A 22,665-nucleotide genomic window follows, 5' to 3' on the forward strand; every position below is an offset into this window, starting at 1 on the left:
TGTCATCTGCAAACTTACTGAGGGTGCACTCAATCCCCTCATCCAGATCATTGATAAAGATATTAAACAAAACCGGCCCCAAAACTGAGCCCCGAGGGACACCACTGGTGACCGGCCGCCAAGAGGATTTCACCCCATTAATCACAACTCTCTGGGCACAGCCATCCAGCCAGTTTTTAACCCAGCGAAGAGCACACTTGTCTGTGCCATGATTCGCCAGCTTCTCCAGGAGAATGCTGTGGGGGACGGTGTCAAAGGCCTTACCAAAGTCCAGACAGACAACATCCACAGCCTTCCCCGTATCCAGAAGGGGGGTCACATGGTCACAGAAAGAGATCAGGTTGGTTAAGCAGGAAAGGGACAGACAGACTCCTCCAGAGGGCAATTTTGATCCTAAGAGCTCCTACTTAATTACCACCCAAATACAGCTAAAAATAAAATACCACAAACTTTTGCTTTGCAATTTATTTATTAAGAAGAAACATATAAAAGTGACCACAAAATGGGATAAAAATATTTAAACATTTTGAAGGAAAACAAGTAAGGTAAGTTAAACAAAAATTCCCTCACAATTGGGAAGGAACTTTCAACATGTCATATAAAACAGTATCCTAAAGCAGCGAGAATAAGTATTGGATGCAATTACAGCCTCAGTATCTATCTTTCTTTTCTTCAGCCCTATTCAAAGCACTAAACGCCTGCGTCTTCCAGGTAGTAAAGTGCATATTTCTTACAATAGGGACAAATTCAGCTAACGAAGGGAAAGAAACAGAAAAAACAACAAAACCAAAAACAACCCAAAAGAACCAACCAAAACCCACAAACAGCTGCTTAGTCTTCAGTGAAGTATGCCTCCAGTCCCTCCAGTTCTGCATCAGCTGTTGTATTTGAAGAGGTGGGAGTAGAACTTGAATTCATGCTTTCCTGACTATTACTTTTTTGTTGAGAGTTTCCTGAATTACTCAGTTCCTTCTTCAGTTCTCTACCACCACTTAATAGCCTTTGACTCTCTGCAAAATACTGATTAGGATGATTCAAAGAAAACCCAATGTCATCAACCTGCACAGAAAAGGAAAGGAACAGCGAGTTATTACATTTATTTCAAAAAACAGAATTTTTCACATTAAAGAACAAATTAATTAGCAATTTAGTAAGTTCCAGTTTTGCTGAAGAAAAAGGCATCGGTTTGTAAATACTGTCCTAGTAAATATAAGCATGACACAGATTTACTTTCAACACAAAATTTCTTCCTTCATGTTAGAAATAAAATGACTGCTTTGGCATATTCAAACAGTATTTCACACTGTCTTTGCTGTAGTAAAGAAAAAAACCACCCCAAAACACATAAACCAACATAAGTAAAATGTCATACCTTTACAAATGTAGAACAATTGAACCTACACCTTAAAACAGGATTTCCCTACACAAAAGAGGGATGGAGACAAGTCTAGAGCGTAAATGGCAGTAGAGAATACTACTAAAAGTTGTAACAACTGCACAATATAAATCTAGATCTTAAGCATCAGTGTGAAACTGTGAATGGAAATGGGTAGCTTCACCTCTTTCCCTGTTTTTTTCAGTAGCCACAAATGCAACACTTAGAAGGCAGCAGGCTAAGACAGAAGCCCAATAGATCAAGCTTATCTCTGCTCCATCAGTGCCAACAGCAGCATCCTGACACTAGATGCACAACCAATACCAAATAATGTTTAGTCTTCAGTGGAAAACAACACAGAAAACTAGCATAAAGGTACAGCATATTTTTATTGCTCCATTCTACTAAGTAGGCACATTCTTTTAGCTCCGTAATTATTTGATAAATGAACATTCAATTGATGCTTATCAAATATTTCAAATCAACAAAGCTTTTCGTTTCAAAAGGAAGCTGTTTTGACATATTCACCACAAATCTCAGTTATAACCTTTCTATCTCTTTTGGGGGACTCAGAAGTTGGAAATGCTTACTTTAAAAGGTGCTTCCACCTCATATTCAGGCAATCTGCACCTTATATCTGCCTGTCAGATAATGTGAATACCAGGAACATTTTGAGAAAAATACTGTTCTTTCATAACATTGGAAAATTTCCCAAACCTGGCATACAATAAACCAAGGAAGACGAAGAGCCTTACACTGGTAATTTTCTGCTCCCGCTATCTTCCCTTTTTCCCAGAGAGGTGGGGCCAATTCAAGCATAACAGGCAACTTTGCACACACGCAGTGTTTCATGAGGACGTATACCGTGGCTGATTTAATATGCCAAAACCCATCAGTTTAAATTTCATTCATTTGTGAAAAATCATAAAGCAGAGAATGAATGTGCATTTTAAAGGGAACCTTGATTCAATGCATTACCACCGCCTAGCTTAGCTCCATCAGAAAACAGCGACACCTATAACAAAATCTAATTCAGTCTAATTCAGACACGAAGACAACATTAGCAACTGTAGTATGCGACACTGCTTGCAAAATCTAAAAAAAATAAGTGAAAACAAGTAACAAATACCGCAATATTCATGCAAACAACATCAGCATCGTGAGTTCATTTGGAATATAACTTATTAACACAGGCACTAGCCAGTTAGGCTTTCTTATTTATTCTTAACACTCAGGCCCTTAAAAGAGTAGCTTTATACAGTGGATTTATACACAATCAGATTTCAAAGCACTAATTATTTCTACAGGCAAGCTGTCACGAGAACACTTATTTAACCTACTTGTAGTTCATATCCGATATCATCAATCTCTTTTACTTGACTGCATATATGTAGCCAAGATCTCCAAAACTGTTGGTCTGGAAATATTATTCTCTATTTTGAGTTGCCATTCAATTCTATCAACTGAAGTAAAACAAAACCTTGACATTATTGTGACTGTGGAAGGCATTCCTCATTCCTTTGACTATTTTCTTTGGGTTATGGCTACACTGCTTACATTTTCAGGGTGTGTTACTTCCACGTTTGCCTTCCACATTGTCCTCACTTTAGTAAAATATAAAACTTATCTAAAAGGGATAATCAACATGAAATAGCTTATTATGAACCCAAGTACAAATATCAGAACTCCAGTTATGATGCTTTTCATATGGCTTAAAATCCAAATTTGACCATCAAGAAAAATACTTAGTATTTTGGTAGTGTTTGATTGAATGCTTACTCTAGTTACTATATGAAGGTAGTTTATTCTTGATTCTTATTAAAATATGATAAAGTTTGAAAATATCCACCCCACAGGCCATTCAGTCACGATTCTATCAAGTCAAAAGACCTTATTTTCTTCACGTATATAGGACAGCTTGTCTTTATCAAATTATGGTGTTATTTAGAAAATAACCTTCCCAAAAAGGAGTATGCCTTAATATCCCAGAATTTGAAAAATAAGGTAAAACCATTCACACACTACATGTAGTGCTTTCCTTTCCCACACTTACTGAAAGACTTAATAAATTGCATATGTGCACATTTCCTTAACAGATTAGTTCCTGCCTGAAGACAATACGCTGGACCACACAAATGACGGTTGCTTTTGTTCTGTGGTTGTGAGATAGTAAAATGAAAGTTTGGGAGGGGCATAGCATTAAAGCTAATAAGCCCCGTTTACACGGAATATGCAGAGAAGCAGCTTTTAGGTAAGCTGTGCTATTTGAACCAGTAGCACTGAGGTGCAGAGACACACACCCCACCTCCCCAGAAAAACAGATCTAAACATTCTCACTCTAGTGCAGCTGGATTTATTAGCACAGTCTCAATGCCAAGCACTAGACTACCGAAGCCAACAGCAAAGCTGCTGCCAGTATAAGACGGAGTAGAAACTCGAGAGAGGGAGGGGAAATGCAAAGACATAGTGTGCAAATGCCCCTGTGAACTTAGAAAAATACCATAATCTTAAACAAGTCTCCACTACAAAGTCATTCAGAGGAGATCTAACCCACACATGCACTGTAACTTTCAAGAATTATAGGTAACACTAACAACTCTGCCCAATGCATATCAAACACTTTCTCAATAGAATTTTTACATAATTGAAGCTGAAATTCTCCATGTGAGACAGTCCATTATTTCTAAGAAAATTTTACTTAAGACTGTTCACCTATTTGAAGGAACAACAACAATCACTGTTATGCTGATTGATTCTTCAGAAATTTCCTTCACTGAAGAGCTCTGCTAATGATATACAGGAAAGCAAAGGTTTGATTGTGTGACTCAGTGTCACCAGCTCCAGAGACATATCTTTTGACCAACCCATGAAAAAAAAATAAATAAAATTACTAAAACATATAGTTGTAGGGACAGAAAAATCATTCCAAGCAGGCTGGTAAGAAGTTTAGCAGCTAAATGCTCTAAAAAATATTGCCCTTATAAGTATGTTTCATTAAAACTACAGAAAGCACCCTTCTGTGCATTCTGCTTTCTCTCACTGAAGTAAAAGACTTATCAACAGCACAGGAGAAAGACTACTCTTAGCACAAGCAGCAAAGACAAATATTTATATCAAGAAAAGACTGAAAAAAAATAATGCTCTTCTGGAATTTGCCATAGAAGAATGGAAAGACAGATTTCCTAAAAATGCCAAATCTTTGGCACTGTGCTCATTTATCCTTTGACGAATGTTGACTTTAGGGTCTATAGTCATCTTGGGAAAATATTATTTCTACTGACTTAGCTTTACATAAGGCATGTGTTATTTAAATTTTTAATTATATATAATTTTCAATTTCCTGTTTTATTATTTTCTAAGACTGCAAGACAGTGTTACTCTTAAATTACAGCTGCCAAAACAACACTGGATACAGGTTCAAGTACGTCTTTACTATACATTCACACATATGATTGCTGGAAATTTAGGGAGACAAACACATCCATTTAAATCAAATATGAAAAACAGTGAGAACAAAAAAGTCAATGTTAAATGTCTCTGCGTGGGTCATCTAATCCTCATCCATATCTTTAGGAAGCCTGTTCTATTTTCTGATGTTTGAAAGCGATGTTTCAATTTTTTGAGTTGTGGAGAGAACAAAGCCATAAGATGGGCCGCACTCCGCTGTTTTTTCTTGACAACAAAGAATCTAGAACCACGGAGTAAACTGGTTCTTTGAATCAAGAAATCACGCAGGAGATGGACTGCAGCCATTTGTTATCTTACAATTTTGCGAAGGATCTTACTTCAATATGTCACAGAAGCTTACAATTAAGCAAATGGGAAAGCTTCGAGAATGTTCATCTCGATTTAAAAACTAATCACGCATGAACAAAGACATGAAAAAAAAACAAGTGAAAACTAATGATATTAACTATGTAAGTGCTGGAAGAGTAGTTTTAGCTAAACTTCTTGGACCCATTTTTTTAAGATACATGTCAAAATACCAAACGTGGATGGGTTAAAAAGCACAACTTGTTTAAAAACGGGATATTGAAAAAGTTAAATGGCTTGAAATAGACAGAATTCAACAATATTGACATTTTCAAGAAGAAAGCATAACCTTTTACTGCATCTTGTAACATTCAGGGGATTAATAACATCAACACATAAATGAAGAAAATTACAAAAGAAGATGTGAAGTAGATTTTAAATTATTGAAATGAAAACTAACAAGGCAAGACAGCTAACGATAGATGTGAAAACTGCAAATAGTCTCCAGACTTCATGCATGATTTCCAAGGCAACGATGGCGACTATAGTTTAAGAAAAATTAGTAGCTACTTACATCGTGCGTCAACTCGAAGTACTTCTGACAGGCCAGCTGGTAATGCATGCCCTTCACCAGTTCCAGGATCTGTACAGAGGGAGAAAAACATAAGGGATTCAGAAGCAGCACACGTACATCTTTTTGATACTTACCATGACAAGGCATTTCACAACAGCCTTGTATATACCTCATGGAACTTTGCAGCCCATGACATCTTTGACATGCGTGTCCCTTACTAATAACTGACAATGCTTACACATACTATCATTTTTTAAAAATACCCTGGCTATATTAAAAACAAGATAAAACCACAGGAAGATACACCCAGTCCTTAAAATGTAATTTCAACACTCTTAACTTCAAGAATAAGTTGAATCTATATTTTGGTACTATAATTGTGACAGTTATTGTCAAACTATCATATTGCAACATCTCTTCCATAATTGCAGACATAAATTTAGTAATTCAAGTGGTTGAAGCATGAAGCAATCAAGGACACAATTTGTATTTTATTTTCCACGTTACCAGTTCATGCAGATGCAGAATAAAATACTATTGTGCTCCCATCAGGAAAATTTAATGCAAATCCTTTAGACAAGTATCTGTGAGAGGGGAATGCTTTTACCTTCAATCAGATTGGTCCTTTTTAAAATGAAGTTATTTCTAGTCAAGCTCAGCAGAATATGTGTGTGAATAGCCTGTTTTGAACACCTATTAGGAAAATCATGCCATCTTTTGTAAATACAATTTGCTTCCCAATTCTGCTTCAGGTAATCTCTTCTGTGCCGCATAAAGTCCCATTCTTATCACCAGAATGCAGTGCCAGTTGAAATTTTTTAAAGTTTCATCACCTCCTCCCTCCTTTATACAATCAAAATGTATGCTCTCTCTGCTTATCAAACAGAGAAAATTGCTGGAATTAAGAGATAGCCTCAGTGGAAGGAAAAATAGTTTTCAAGAAATGTTAATATCAAGCCCCTTTCCCAAGGTTGACCTTTATGTCAAACACGGCAATACGCTCCAGCTTAAGTCCCTGCTGTACTCATTATTGGATGCCACCTTGTATTTATTGACAGATGTATAAATAAATTACATCTGCTGAATGGATAAAAACAGCAACACATGGCCAGGAAAGTACTTGGCCGCATTGTTTCTCTGTAATAGCCCAACTGATTACATTTCTCTCTCTCCTTCCACCTCCTGTTACATCTTCTGTAAAAGATCAAGGCCAAGGCCAACTGAACAATAAAGTCTGAAATCTGGCACTGTCTCTCTCTTTCTGTATATTTCCTCTTCCCTTTGAAATTGACTGAAAACAGTATCATGTTAAGTAGGTAAGGACTGAAGAAAACTCATTTATTCTAAACATTTCCATTACATATTACCTTATTTTTCCTCTATTCCTTACTACAAAAATCTATACCATGCAAAAGAGCTATCTCTGCTTTTAAGTAAATGGTAACCATGTTGTATGTAAGTACTTTTTTTTAAAAGTACCTTTCACATAATTTGGAGTAATAATCAGAAGACGTATATGCCTGTTGTGAGTTGAGAGAAATATTCGTAATGTTCTTTAGCATTCAGACTTTTCTAACATGAACTTTCCAGATGAAATAAGTAATTTAATCTAGTTCATAAATAGTTTAGGTTTTCACAAAATTACTCTTCATTTAATCAAGATTATACCTAATATAAATAAAAAGTTGTCTAAATTCAGGTGTAAAAATACTTTAAGTCTCAGAAGCTTAAGTGAGCAAACAAAAACTTAAGTATGGACAAATTCTGAGTATAAACCCCAAAAGTTTAAAAGCATTGAGGTTCCCCAGTAATTTAAGAGAACTTTTTGAAACAGGTGATCAGTTAGAAGACTAGTCATTCTGTGATTTAACTTTTCAATCACAGACCGCAAAGTTACAGCTGCTTTTTGTATCAATGATGCCATTATCCAACTATCCTGAAGAGTGGAAAAGACAAGGATTATCAAATCTAGATTTTGATTTATTAAATCACAATTATTCACAGGTTGCGAGACGAAGCTGCTGCTGTCTTCTCTGACAGTTCAGCATAAAAACGGTACCTTCAAGTGACACGTATCAGAAGAGGGATCACTGACCGACACAACACAGATGATGACAGAATAAAGGGGCACTTATAAATAAATTCCAATTTTGTAAGAGAGATTATTCTGAGCAAACTATTCTGAAACTGTGCCCATTTAAGCCCTTGATCCACCCTTGGGAAAACCTTCACCCACCTGTAAGGTCGAGAAGAGAACTTTATTGAAGCGATACCGCTGACATATGAAAGCTATAATGGTCATGTTATCAGAGGTGGCTTTGAGGGACTTTGAATTCTTAAAGAGCCACCATGTTATTTTGCAGCAGCTTGATCTTTATTGCCCAGCTACACTGCAGTTTCACCAAGGAACTACTGTCCCACTCCCTCTAGACTCCTTCTCAGACCTCTCACGAAGGTTGCTGTTAGGTCACCACACAGATTTTTCTGCTGTACTACTATGAAGACATGAGTATTTTGGAGAACAGCTGTTAGAGGAACTTCTACCAGCATTCTCCAGTGAGGTTTGGTAACTAGGTCTTCACAACACTTCTTTTCCTCTACATTGATAGGGCGCTCCAAAGAACAGAATGCCCACCAGAACAGACCGAGGACTTTCATCCAGTTTGTTAAATTTATTAATGTACATGATGCTACTGGCGGTCATCAACTTACTCCTGCTCCTTTACCCTCTCCACCACATCACCTCTCCAACTTTGACTGGTTTTCCAAGTTCAGCCAAATTTGACAGGTAGAGATGCCAAAGCTATACAATTCCTACACATTGATTACAAATTGTGGTTGGGTGGAAAAAGCCAGACCAACATTTGTGGCTCATTCAGGGAAAAGCAGTTGTAATTCGGCTTCTACCCATTCTGAGAGGCAGCCAGAAGGCAGCCAAAATAGCACATATATAACTTTGAACTGGCCACATCACAGGGGACCAGATTCACCTTCCGCATATCTGATGGGGTTGAGGAATAAGGGACACATTAAACATATCCAAAGAAGAACAGATTCAGTAGATTAACTGGCTTCAATATGGAACAAGTTGCTAAGAGAAGAAACAAAAAAAGGTTAAAAATTGCAATAGAATGGAGTCCAGCTAGAAAGGAGTTCCCTATGTGAGAGAAACTAACAATCCTGTATTTAAATAAAACAGAATTATAATTCATAATAAACATTACCTTTCCTATTGCATTTGTGCACATAATGAAAGGAAGCTTGCAGCTGTTTTTTACTAGTGCTACCCAGAAACAGACCTCCACTCAAAACTAAGCTAATTCACAGCAGCAATCTTTTGCCTCTACGTATATTAAGACGTTTACACTAAATTGCTTTATTTTGCAAGTAAAGGGACATAGTCAAGGACTCTTTTTGTTAGTTCTTATGTGCCTTTTCTTTCACTGCCATCTGCAACTTGCTTTTCTGATGTTGCTTTACTGACTACTAATGAGGTTAAGATGATGTTTGGCAGCTGTGCACAGCCACCTGCTTTATAGATCCTCACATTCAAAGCTAAGATGTTGCACAGCATGATAGTTTGGGCTCTGTAATTATCCATTGTTATTTTTACTTACTCAAAGTTAGTTTGTTTTATTTGAAAATTGCAGAATTACCTTATATTTTCAAAATGAAAAACTTTCTACTCTAGATTCAGTTAAGTATGGCTCATTTCTAACTTTCTTTTTATTTCAGAGGTGACTAAAGATATGACTGGGTGCAACTGCTGGAGTCTATCTGAACACATTTCATTGTTCTCCTGTTTCAAGTCAGCTTTTGACCACCCCAGCATTAAGTCCTACACCAGGACTCCCCAATGCCCTTTGCTTCTTGGTCAGTACAGGCATCTGTCCTTTTTGCTGCTTTTGGGGATTCCCTTTATATTTTAAACTGAAGGTTTCATGTTTATAATGTGATTGTACAGTAGAATTCTCTCAGATTTAAGCTGTTTTCCCTCAGGGACTCACAGGCCAGAAAATCATTGTTACAGCTTTGCCAGAGCTCCTGTTCTTTTTATACTCCTTGACTTCTTTTGTAGTGAAGAGTACTTGATCGCACCGTGTTCAGCATTGCACGTGGTAATAGTTAGGGCACCATTAACAGATCAGTTTCTCCCCTGCGCTTTGCATCACAACTGCCAAAACCCAAAACCTACTTGTATTACATTACACTTTATAAAGGTAGAAGGAAGAGGCAGTCATGATCCAGAAGAAGGTATTTTATTAATGTCTCTTAAAAATACCTATATTTTCTCCTCCATTTTTAATGTGTAGGTTTTCAAGCCTGAAGTTCTTATTTAATGTATGTCAGTAAGGAACTCATTAAATACTTAGCAAAAGACTAAGTGAACGTCTGCATGAAAAGAGTATGTCAATATGTGCCTATATTTGCTGCAGCAACCCCTGGGCAGCGTATTAAATGAAGACAAACATTAATTTAAGCCGCGTTAATTTTAAAAGGAAACAGCTCTAATGCTTGTTGGTTTTGTTTGCTTGGTTGTGGGCTATTTTTCAAAGATTTATACCATCTACATCTGAAAGTCAACGGTGTGAACGTCGAAGGCAAGAAGGTTTAATTCACCTAAGTATTCCACTTCTCTGATTTCACATAGTTCTAAAATAGCACTATAAAAATGTACATTTTATGATTACTAAATTTTTTGGCTATTTTTCAGTGACGCTTTTTCAGTTAACTGACAAATCCTGCATGAGTTTACAGCCACCTATTTTAAAAGGCAGTCGTGTCTGGTTTTAGATATGATAGATAACCCACATTCATCTGTTGCAAAGAAATGCTGAGTCAAAGCCTGGACTGTTATCAAGTATGAAAGCAAGCATCTGAAACGCTTTAAAATAAAAAAAAAAGTTAGAAAAGAAATAAAATTGACGTATTTGCTTCATGTACATTCTAAGTTTGCAACATAACAGTTTCTGCAACAATGAGCTGCAACATTTTTATTTTGTGTGTTTGTTCTTTGTTTTCCTGATTTCTCACCCTGAACTGTGTGCTTAATCCCTTTGACTTTTTTGGTGTGCTTCTTTTTTCCTTCTTTCTCTTCTGTATAAAAATTTCATGAGTAGCTTAATACACCATAAATTGAAGCTGCTGAAGTGTGAAGACACAGCCCCTGATTCTGTCCGCTCATTTGTGCCATCTGAATACAAACCTCATTCCTCCTCACCTTCCCCAGGTAAACCTACAATTGGGTAAATTTTTAATTTATTTTACCATGTATAAGGAAAGAAATGGAAACTCAACAGGCAGGGATGAACAGACAGTAGAAGTGCCTTCCACACCAGCAGGGTCCATTTAGGTTAATTAACTGCTCCTGGAACTGAAGTCTAAGATTTGACTAATGAATTTAAGTACTTCTAAACTGGATGCACTGGATTAATGCCATTCATCTCTCTAACAGCAGAAAAAATATGCTTTTTAACTCTACTTTTCATATTATTTCTTCTAAAAGGCACATTTGACTAAGCAGCAGCACAAGTTGCCCAGAGAGGCTGTGGAATCTCCATCCTTGATGATATTGAAAACCCACCTGGACACAGTCCAGGGCAACAGGCTCTAGATGACCCTTCTCGAGCAGGGGCATCGGACAAGATGACTTCCAGACGCATCTTCCAAACTCAGCTAATCTGTGATTCAACTGTATGGACAGGTGCTATCGAGAATTGAATTACATCCTTTCGGTGGTTAGAATGTCAAATCCAAATTTTAAGAGATATATATTCTAGTTCAACTTTGAATAAGTTTCTAAACTAATAAAACATCTACCTTATGTACTTTGAAATGTATTTTATATATAATAAAATCGATCCACATACTCTAAAAGTCTTCCATATTCTTATAGCCTTTTATTATCGAACAGGTTAGCTGTGCTTCTCACCAAGTTTCTGCATCTCTCAACATTCTCTCAAGTTGTTTTCCTATGCTGTTTTTTTGGTTTACTGTCACAAGTCCATCCAGCAATTCAACCTTTACACGTTTTTTCCTTACCATTACTTATACCAGATTTTTTAACAGACCACTCTTATTTAATCACATACATAACATAACATTACAATCTCACTTGACAATAGCCAGATATACCTCCTTATTTCTAATATTTGTTTCAACTTTTCAGCAATAAACCTAAGATTGGGAAAATTTAGTAGTCTGAAATACTGTAACTCGATTTTTTTAAAATAATTAGTTTTAAACCATGTCATGTTAAGATGTTGCATGTCATCTTAAGACGTGAAGCCATGTCATGTTAATACTCTACGATATTCTACCCATTGACGGTGTCAGTAATACTAACACCACAGCACCAATAAACTCACACTAAAAGAGTCACTGGAATTGATCAAGAGACATATCACAGAGTGATCAGAACAGGTGGGAGCTTTAACACCAGAAAAGAAGCTGTTCAGCTTATGTGTGAAAGCAGTCCTAGAGAAATCAATAAGCATGTTCATACTTGAAAAACAAACCAAATACAAGACAATTAAACAAGGCACACATTTTAGCTGAGAAAACAGAGGATCTAGAGAGTATGTCAGAGAAAGTATAATCTCAGATAAAATGAGGGAGACAGACATACTCCTAACACACAACTATTATTGATAAATGTTCCCAGTCTATAGAAAAATATATGGAAACTTTAGGCATTCATATTTACACAAATCTACACCAGACTGCCATCTTTGTGGCAAAGATTTCCCTTAATAATCTTACTTTCAAGACTTTTACACTGCCCACTTTGAAAGATTTAATAATTTCAAAGCATTTACAGGTTTTGATATAGTAATGACAATTAATGGGGTGAAATCCTCTTGGCGGCCGGTCACCAGTGGTGTCCCTCAGGGCTCAGTTCTGGGGCCAGTTTTGTTTAATATCTTTATCAATGATCTGGATGAGGGGATTGAGTGTACCGTCAGTAAGTTTGCAGATGACACCAAACTAGGTGGGAGTGTTGATCTGCTTGAGGGTAGGAAGGCTCTACAGAGGGACCTGCACAGGCTGGATCGATGGGCCAAGGCCAGCTGTATGAGGTTTAATAAGGCCAAGGGCCGGGTCCTGCATTTTGGTCACAACAACCCCAAGCAACGCTACAGGCTTGGGGAAGAGTGTCTGGAAAGCTGCCCAGCAGAAAAGGACCTGGGGGTGCTGGTGGACGGCCAGCTTAACATGAGCCAGCAGTGTGCCCAGGTGGCCAAGGCGGCCAACAGCATTCTGGCTTGTATCAGGACTAGCGTGGCCAGCAGGAGCAGGGAAGTGATCGTGCCTCTGTACTCAGCACTGGTGAGGCCTCGCCTCAAGTATCGTGTTCAGTTCTGGGCCCCTCTGTACAAGAGGGACAGTGAAGTGCTGGAGCGTGTCCAGAGGAGAGCTGCCAGGCTGGTGAGGGGTCTGGAGACCAGGTCATATGAGGAGAGGCTGAGGGAGCTGGGCATGTTTAGCTTGGAGAAGAGGAGGCTGAGGGGAGACCTCATTGCCCTCTACAACTACCTGAAAGGAGGTTGGAGAGAGGTGGGTGTTGGCCTCTTCTCCCAGGTGAATAAGGACAGGACCAGAGGAAATGGTCTGAAGTTGCGGCAGGGGAGGTTTAGATTAGATATTAGGAAGAATTACTTTGCTGAAAGAGTGGTCAGGCACTGGAACAGCCTGCCCAGGGAGGTGGTTGAGTCACCATCCCTAGAGGTGTTTAAGAAACATCTAGATGTGGCACCTCAGGGCATGCTCTAGTGGCAGAGATTGCAGGTTGTTTGGTTGGACTCGATGATCTCAAAGGTCCTTTCCAACCATGAAGATTCTATGATTCTATGACAATAACTATCGGAGAGATTCTGGACAGTGAACAAGGAGTCTTAACCTATCACTTGAGAAACCTGAATGATGTACAATTTCTAGATCAAAGGTATAATGCTTTTTTAAAATTTCTTGGCAGCAAATGTGTAAGGGTACCATGTTTTAAGATTTGAGTTTAGTTGTTTATTTATATAAATATTTAAATATTTATAAATATAAAATAAACAAACATATAATAAAATTTAAATAAAGACATAAATTTAATTAATTTATTGGGGAAAGAATCCCACCACAAAAATCCAGAAAATCAGCATTCTAAGTAAAAATATGAATTTTGTGAAAAGAGGAAAATTAATAAATACGAAGTGCCACACAATATCATAATAAATTAAATATTTATTATAGCCACAAGTCAAAAAAAGAAAAGAGTTGAAAGTAGAATCGCTGAAAGAAATTTTAAGGAAATTTGATGTACCAAATTTCACTGTAATAATAAAATGGGTATCACATGAGGTTTGTCCATATCAAGAGTATCAACTGTTCTTGTATTTTTGTTTCCATTTTATACATTTCCACAAAAAATACCAACCTAATAAAATCTCTCTTATTTAATCTCTTAATTAATAAAAGATCTCTTATTTAAACATTAGTTGCTCTTATTTAATCCAAACTTACAGAAGCACTACCATGAAAATGACTGACATTAGGGCAAAATTCTTCAGCTGAAAGCGAAAATATTTTTAGTGCCACCAAGTGATATAAAATTTCTAATATTAGATCATCAGAAGGGAGGGGGTGTTTACCCTGTGGTGCGTTCAGTTTTTTATTCATGGAAACACGTAGCCATATCAGGGGCCTAGGCACAGTCTGGCTTATTTATTTCCATCTCTGTGAAGACTCTCCAGTCGCCCCAAACACTGAATTTGTTAGAGAACATTGGCTAAAGTTCAATGACTCAATCAAAACCTTTAATTTAATCCAATTATGGGAAAAGGCAGCTTTTTAAATTAAGAGAACAATTCTACTAGAAAGAGCATTCTTTCTTCTTAAGTTATCTACTGCTCATTTACATAAGCATTTTTCCCTAAAGAAAAAACGGTAATTGGAGCAAAACCATAAAGGATGAGGCTAGACCCTCTGTTTCTCCTGACTGTAGAATCCTCGACTAGAGAAGGTGCAGTTTACCACAGAGAATCATCTACCATCTACACTGGAAAACAAGGAGCCTCAAGGACAACTGAAGCACTCAATCTAAGTCCTAGCAATAAATTGCAGGAACAGGCAAAAGCTTCAGGTCCTGAAAGGACAGACAGGGAAAGCCCTGGAATCAGAACTGAAATCAGTGTGCAGCACAGGTGATTTGGAAAGAACAGACAGCATAAACACCAAATACAGCAAGGGAAACACGTCCAAACCAACAGGTTGCTGTTTGTGATTTTTCCCTGAAACAACCAAACCCACCTTAAGCAATTGCCAATCAACTTGTGTCGTGGTTTAACCCCACCTGGCAGCTAGGACCATGCAGCTGCTTGCACAGTTCTCCCCCCTCCTCCCAGAACGTTGAAGAGAAGAGAGAGAAAGGAGGGTAAAGGAAAAAAAAAAAAGAGAACGAAAAAAAAAGCAAAAAAGCAAAAAAAGCAGACCAGCAAACCCTCATGGGTTGAAATAAAGACAGTTTAATAGAAAAATAACAGAAAAATGAAAACAACAATAATAATGCTAAAAGAATATACAAGATAAAATAATACAACAAAAGTCACTCTCACCACCCAGTGAGCTGGTTACCCAGCCCGTCCCGAGCAGTGATCCTGGTTTTCCCCCACCCCAGCCAACCCCCATTTATATACCAAGCATGACCTCCATGGTACAGAATATTCCATTGGCCATTCCATTGTTCTGTCTATGCTCCTTCTCAGCTTCTATGGGAAGCTGAAAAAAGTCCTTGATTTGTATAAACATCACCTAGCAACAACTAAAACAACATGCATTATTGACATTCCTTTTATACCAAATCTGAAACACAGCAACCACTAAAACTAAAATTAACTCTATCCCAGTTGAAACCAGGACAACTAAGACAGTGGCCTGGACTTCATGATTCAAGGACGTCCTGAGATAACCTGTGAAAGTTATGGGAGAGCCAGGAAAACAAATGGCATATGTGGTTGCTGATGTACTACAAACCCAAACCTTCTGATGGTCTAAAACACTGTGAACTAACTTAATGGAAGATAAACCACCACTCAGGAATCTGTATTCCCTTGATGAGCACAATCTATTCAGGAATAAGCCATGTTTTTTGTGCTGATAGATAGCACAAAGATCATTGAAGAGAAACACATAAAACATCAAGAGAACCGCCTTATGACAACCCCCAGGACTATCATCAGAAAAAAACCAAAAACAAGTCCTCAAGATTAGTTCGTCATCAGGACCTTGATGAATATTTAAAAATGTTGTGAACAAATAGAAAGGAAACACCCTCAAACAGTAAAAGATCTGATCCAGACCACTGCATATGAACTGGAGATAGTAAGCGTTCCAAGAGACAGCTATGAAACATAAGAGTTCCCAAAAAAAGAAACACAAGCCTCCAGGCACTGCTGATAACAGTATGTGCTAAGTCTCTGTCAAGCTCAGACTTGAATATCTGTATTCACACTTGCACAAATTAAGGTTAAGACACTGGCTCTGTTTTATTTTGGGTACAAAGTATCCACCAATAAAAGCCTTTTCAATGGTGTGAGGTGCCATGTCTTCTCCAGCCCCTCTGGCCAGGACAGCATCAACATCCTGACTGATGCTTCTGGAAGGCTTGATGAGTTTCCAGTCAATCTCTGTTTCAGAATGAGAATTTAATCTCAGTAGGGAACAGAAATTGTTGAGCTTTCAACCCCTGAAAATGAACTTAGCTTAGGAGAGAAACATTTATTACTCCTCACCTGAAGAAAGAAGCATGATGTACTCCTCTCACAAATACTAGAAAAGTGCCCTGGAGTATCTAGTTCAACAAAAACTATGGGACTGTACAGAACTTTCAACAAAAGCAAAACATTTGGTGAACAGAACTGTTGGTGGAAGTTCTGAAGATCTCATGACCTTGCAAACAGAGATGCTCCTTGAGACCTAGCATGATGATGCCTGTTAAAAAGCTCATCTGTTTCTGTGACAATGACTATGTAACAAATTTGCACACTGTCAGAGAAACATATTATATTTTAGGGCAGAAACCATTCACTCAAGGTCTCCTGGGTAGATATAGGGACATTCTTGAAAAGAAGCATGCCTTACGCTTATAGCATGTAAGGAATCTGTAGGCCTGAAAACATTTAGTTTAGGTGAAAAATACATTACTAAATAAAACAAAGATTAACCTCCTAAAATTTAGACACCACTATAAGCAAAAGCCCACAGTTCATTTTAAGGATTAATATTATCTCAAAATGGAGAGAATTGGTGAAGTAAAAAAAATAAGGATTCTATTGTTCTGTTGCAACTACCATCAGGCGAAGGTCATATTCCTAGAAAGGCAAAAAAGGAAGCAAGTGCCCGTTAGTTCAAAAAAATAACGAACAGCTAAGTTAAGATGCTGCTGTGAGACTGGGTTCTCACAGAGGAAATGCCATAGCTAAACATTGGAAAAAAAAACAATAAAACCAAACATTTATGTCTGAAGGTGATGGATTTCCATGTAGCCAGTTGTTGGTTGAGTCAGTTCAGTAAGTCATATCTTCTCCAGTCCAGTAAATGACTACGAATTATAGGTAAAAATCATCTATTAGGAGGACAGTAACCTTGACATACACCAAGTAAAAAAGCGGTACCCCAGGCCGCAAGTTATGACCAGCAGAATATTTCCTGATGTTAATCAAAGATACCTTCTTAAGAAACTTTTAAAAGTCAAACATGAGGTAGTTCAATAAGGATTGGGATTTGGACAGCAAACTTGACCATATTATAGAATTAGGAGGTCTCGGCGTAGTGATCAAATCCCAGGTTTCCACACTGAAGCAGCCTGATACCACAACTGTCTTGGATTATTTTTGTGCAGCAGGATTGTTCTTGCTGAAGAGAAATATCAGAGGAAAAGCTTAGAACAGCTTCCCCAATTAGGGAAGCTCACAGCAGTCCCACAACCTGTCCAAACCAGGAACAGAAATACTGGCATTTCTTGTTAGATTCCAAGATGGACGGCTCAATTCCAGAGTGCCCCATTCATAAAAGGTGACCATTCCACACTGCCTGCAATCCATTAAATATATAAGTCTATATACTCATATATATATGTTTGGTTTCAGTGACCAGTACGTTACTTTCACAGATCTTGTAGTATTTTATTTTGCTGATACAGATCATGGTAGTGATATTATACATGCTGTAAACGGGGAGGCTGAAAGGATGAATTGATTCAGGAATGGCAGGCCTGCTGTGTTACCTTTCACCATGATTTCTAGAATGGTGTCATTTGCACTCAACAGGGACTGCAAGTCTTGACCTTTCATCTGAAATCCTTAAAGCAGCTCCTTAGCTGCAGAGAGAACCATGCATCACTACTAACCTGGAAAGCAGAAGCCTAGTATTCACATGACCACTGCAGGGAGTATCGTAACTCCCTCAGTAATACCATCAAGAAGTATACTGGGAATCAGATGAGCAAATAATAGTAGGTTCAAAGTATTTTTGCAAAGATTTCACACAGAGGCTTGCAGAACAACAACAAACGGAGTTTTCAAAAACCATCAAGCCTGAACCTGGCTAGCTACCTGCAACCAGTATGGGTTGTCTGTAAGTTTTCATAACATTTGGACTAAACCAGAGGGACATGTTCTGATCTTCCAGTTAATAAAGAGACATGATACAAAACTACCAGTTAGGAAGCTGATCACCGGTTTTGCAGATAAACTGTTTAGAGGAAGAAAAGTGGAGGCTTGGGAGCCCAGAAAGAAGAGGGTGAAGATTCTGGAAGCTGAGGATGATCCTGGAGATCAGAGATGCATGGAGATGAATGCAGAGGAATGCTCTGAGACCACAGCTTGTAATGCCTGGGACTGTTAACCGCATGCAGCCACAAAGGAGGTATTGACGTGACTTTCTGCTCCATTCTCCCAGACAAGCAGCGGTTCCCTTGCTGGGAAGGAAAGTTGAAACCTCAGTAAATACAACAACAGGGTGGGGAGCAAGTGATGGACTGTGTGAGATAATCAAGCAGGGGTATAGTTCTAATCTCCCTGATCCTTAAAAAAAACACAAACAGAAAAAGCCCTCAAACCAAACCAGTACCCAGATCCGCTACAGGCTGTCATTTACTCTCACCTGTGACACCATCACACATATTTGTTAATGATGCAACTGCTCCGTACGCTGTCTTTCATTAAGCGGACGTGAGACTTCCACTCATTGTCAGAGTCCTCATTTGATCTGGGGTTAACAGGAGGTCTAACAGACTTGAAGTGTACCATTTGAGTGAATGTCAACTGGGAAAGCAACTGCATCAGGCTTTGAAAGACTGACAAACCATCCACCCCTACTAACCGTTCACTGAACTAAAGGAAAAACAACAATTCTGACACTCAGCAACTATCCCCAGCATCAGAGAAGACTCTAAAAAGCCACAGTTTGGACTGAAGGATCCTGAACTGTAATTAGTCATGCAAATGTTACTGGAACATGCAAATGTAGCAACGAGGAGTGGTAGCAATAAAATCTGTTTGAGATCTTGGAGACAGATGTGAACCAATCAATCTTCCTCCTCCTACTGAATATCTCAAAGACAGTCTGCTGTAAATGGTTCTGAAAATCCAGCCACAGCCAATTTCTTTTTTATTTGTTTTCATTATTATTAGTTTTCGGGTGGAGGGTGGCTTGTTTTGAGTTTGGTTTGGTTTAACACTAGGAGTGGCCTCTGCAGAGCCCTGTACCCCAACTGCACTTAAACAGTCAGCACAAAATTTGTGAACAGCAGTGTCCATTTCCAGGGAAAGCAAACACTGATGGAGACAGTTTTTCTTAAGTCACTTTTGATTAGAAAATTTAAGACTCCTAATAAGTCCCAATCCTACTTTACAAGGGGAAAAAAAGAACAAGACACACACACACACAAAACCTAAAACCCAATTAAAATCAAGTAAGGAACTGTTAAATGCAGACACTGCCCCACTGTGCAAATTCACCGAAGAAATAACCTCTACTAAATCCCACCCACACAGAGCAAGGCAGCTAAAAGAGTAAATCCCCACCAATCTTTCCAATGATTAGCAGGATAAAAATCTCAGAGCAGCATCAATTTTTTGATGCATATAAAAAGGAAAAAAGCCAAAGTAAAGTACCTCTGGTGCCTGACAGATATATGGAAGACAGTCAAATGCTTATTTATATGAACCAGGAGAAAAGAAGAAAAAAAAACCACACAAAATGTAAAAAACATTCCTAGGAATAAGTCTGAGTATTTCAAGAATTTGTCAAGAAGGACTATGACTGAACAATAAACATTTTAAAACTATTCTCCTTTAATTTGTATCTTAATTATTCCTTCTAAGAGAGACTACTTTAAGTGGAATTTTCACATTCTTTTTTATCTAGTGCAACACTCTGTTGATGCCTGACAAGCAATGGTGACACTCCACATGAACTGAAGATGACAACTTAAAGCAGGTTTTTTTCTATTGACCTAAAGCAGGTTTCAGGCACTTAATATACACAACTTTTTGCTGAACTTGTGTCTCAGCTTAACCCTAACCCCTACGTCTTCCTCCACTGAAGATGATGGCATCCTTTTATAGTCTTAACCTCTTGCTAGAGCAAGCAATGGGAGTCACAGTGCTTTCGTATACATGTATTTCTGTGTTGTCCTTGCTACGTAAGATAGGTTTTCAATTTAATGTTACCTTTTAAAAAACTGCTGAAAATCTCTGCTTAATTTCACTAGGCATTTCGTGTCTTTTCGTTGTTTACGGGAAGTTAGCACAATGGATGATCAAGAATGTATGTTTTTTAGAAGTTACTGCAAGAATAAAAATAAATTCCCTAAAATATTGCTAGATTCATTTAAACATTTTTTATCCCAGTGCAGTAAAATTAAGTAAAACAAAATTCTGCATTGTACCTGCGTTACATATAGTAATAAACCAACTCATAATATTAAACAATAAAAGGCAATGACAATAATCAACACATCAGTGGGAGCACTGGAGCCAGAAAGCCAAGATTCTGATTTAAACCTTTTGCAAGAAGAAATACTTCACAATACATACTGACAAATGGCACACAGCATTCCTACACAAAGAGAAAATAAAATTGAAAAGCAGCGCCTTATAAATGAAAGCACCAAACAAAATACTCCTTACCTGGGTTATTCCACTGGGAGGGATCTTGTATGACTGAAGCTTCTGCTTCAATAGCTCAGGATCACTGTGGCGGAATGGGCAACCTGACAGTAAAAAACAAGCAAGCTCACAAACAAGGCTGTTTACCCAGGAGTTAGCGTAGTAAGGCACTCAAGAGACCAGCTAAGCTGTTCCTAATTGTCTAACTGCTTATTAATAAGAAAGTTAATTGCCCATGTGTACAATTGCTTTTTTCATTTTTTAATTTTTTTTTTTTAATAATTACTCCACTGCACAGTTATCAGGGCACCACAGGCTCAAGAGTTACATAAAATATCCCAACATGAACAGGCCACAATTCTCATTCACTGACAGGAAAAGAGTTTTATTTAGTTCCTTACTAGAAATGATAGCGCTAGTACACTTAATAGCTGTGAAAAAGACAACAGGAAAAGACAAGTAATGAGAGCCAAATGGTCTTTAAAGCATAGTCCTTTATAAAAATATTACTTCAGAAATACCTTAGAAAGTTCCACCACCTTAAGTAAGAGTGTGGGGGTTTTGTCCCAGAATTAGTTTTGACACAACTGAATGAACGACTTAGTACTAGAATAACAATGGTGAAGCCAGTGCATGTTTTCCATGGTTTGTTGCACAGAGGTAGGAGGTTTTAAAGTAGCTTAGCAAACTTCAGAACTTGTACAATTGAATTCATATTTCAAAACACCTCTAATCAGTCACTTTTTAAAGCATCTATACATTTACAGTCTCCTTGCAGTGCATGACACAATGTATATAAACCCAGAAGCTATCAAATGCAATCTAAAGAGGACACTGTAAGATCACTGTGGCCTTAAAACTGAATACATAATTTAAGAGACTACAGGAGGAAGTAACTTCTCTAGCTAAAGGTTTCCACTGTTTTTAAACTTTTTTTTTTTTTTTTGAAGGAACTCACCATGATAATCCCCTTGGCTTGGTGGATTGGACATGATAATCTTCATGCAGCTGTATGGGGTATAATCAGTTCTCTTTCCTTCTTTCCCATAGCTGTGGCGAATGCTGTAAGCATATCCTTTGTCAAACTAAATAAAAACAAAAGAATAAATTGTTACATACTATGCCAGTGATTCTATCTGCTCTGCGAATAGAAAATATTGGATAACAAAATAAATCTTTCAAACATATTCAAACTGAGAAAAACAAAAATGGAGTTGCTTGCTGTCAGATTTGACTTTTACATTACATGAACTTGTATATGCACATATACGTGTTTTACAGACACATCACAAGAGAAGCGTGTAACTGCATTGATTTAAGGTCTTTTCAGCTGATGCAGTAATCACTTTAAAGATAAGATGATTTAAAGATCAAAATTTTGAACCCCATCATGTTAGTAAATGGAAAAAAAAATAGTAATTTAAAATCTTTCATAAATTTCCATAAACTGATTGCTTTATCAGGGCAAAAAATAGAAATACAGATTTCTTTACTCAGGTTCACGTTCTTGTTCTCCCAAAGGATAATGCTTCACCTACAGTTTGTTTCGGCAGTGAAGTTCAATTCATTAGATTCTAAAATGGAGTATACTTTGCTTGTACAGAAGAGAAAGATTTTAGCAAATCTCTTTTGTCTACTGATAGACTACCAACACCTCCAATAAAATGAAATATTCTAAAGTAATATAGACGTAAACATTTATCTTGGCAGCCAAATACAGCACTATCAACGTATCATTTTAGATAAATCCTGTGGAGAATATTCAAAGACGTGAGTTCACGCTGTTTTATATGTGGCAATAGGTG

At 37.7% G+C, this 22,665-nt stretch overlaps 1 protein-coding gene across 8 annotated transcripts in view; it reads right to left on the reverse strand.

The window, feature by feature from the left end:
• Window positions 1-447: 447 nt before the first annotated feature.
• The window catches only part of PRIM2 (DNA primase subunit 2), a 132,024-nt gene continuing 109,806 nt past the window's right edge, over window positions 448-22,665 (reverse strand). For 7 of the 8 annotated variants that reach the window (XM_074581533.1, XM_074581534.1, XM_074581532.1 and 4 more), the window contains 4 exons: window positions 21,819-21,945; window positions 20,882-20,964; window positions 5,703-5,771; window positions 455-1,059 (listed from right to left, as the gene is read on the reverse strand). In XM_074581533.1, coding sequence (XP_074437634.1) covers window positions 832-1,059; window positions 5,703-5,771; window positions 20,882-20,964; window positions 21,819-21,945 — 507 coding nt within the window. In that variant the 3' untranslated portion in view covers window positions 455-831. Of the gene's footprint in view, window positions 1,060-5,702; window positions 5,772-20,881; window positions 20,965-21,818; window positions 21,946-22,665 lie in introns of all 8 variants that reach the window. The other variant, XM_074581526.1, reaches the window with a different exon arrangement.

Source organism: Larus michahellis, chromosome 3 (assembly GCF_964199755.1).
Source record: "Larus michahellis chromosome 3, bLarMic1.1, whole genome shotgun sequence".
In the NCBI taxonomy this organism is placed as follows: domain Eukaryota; kingdom Metazoa; phylum Chordata; class Aves; order Charadriiformes; family Laridae; genus Larus; species Larus michahellis.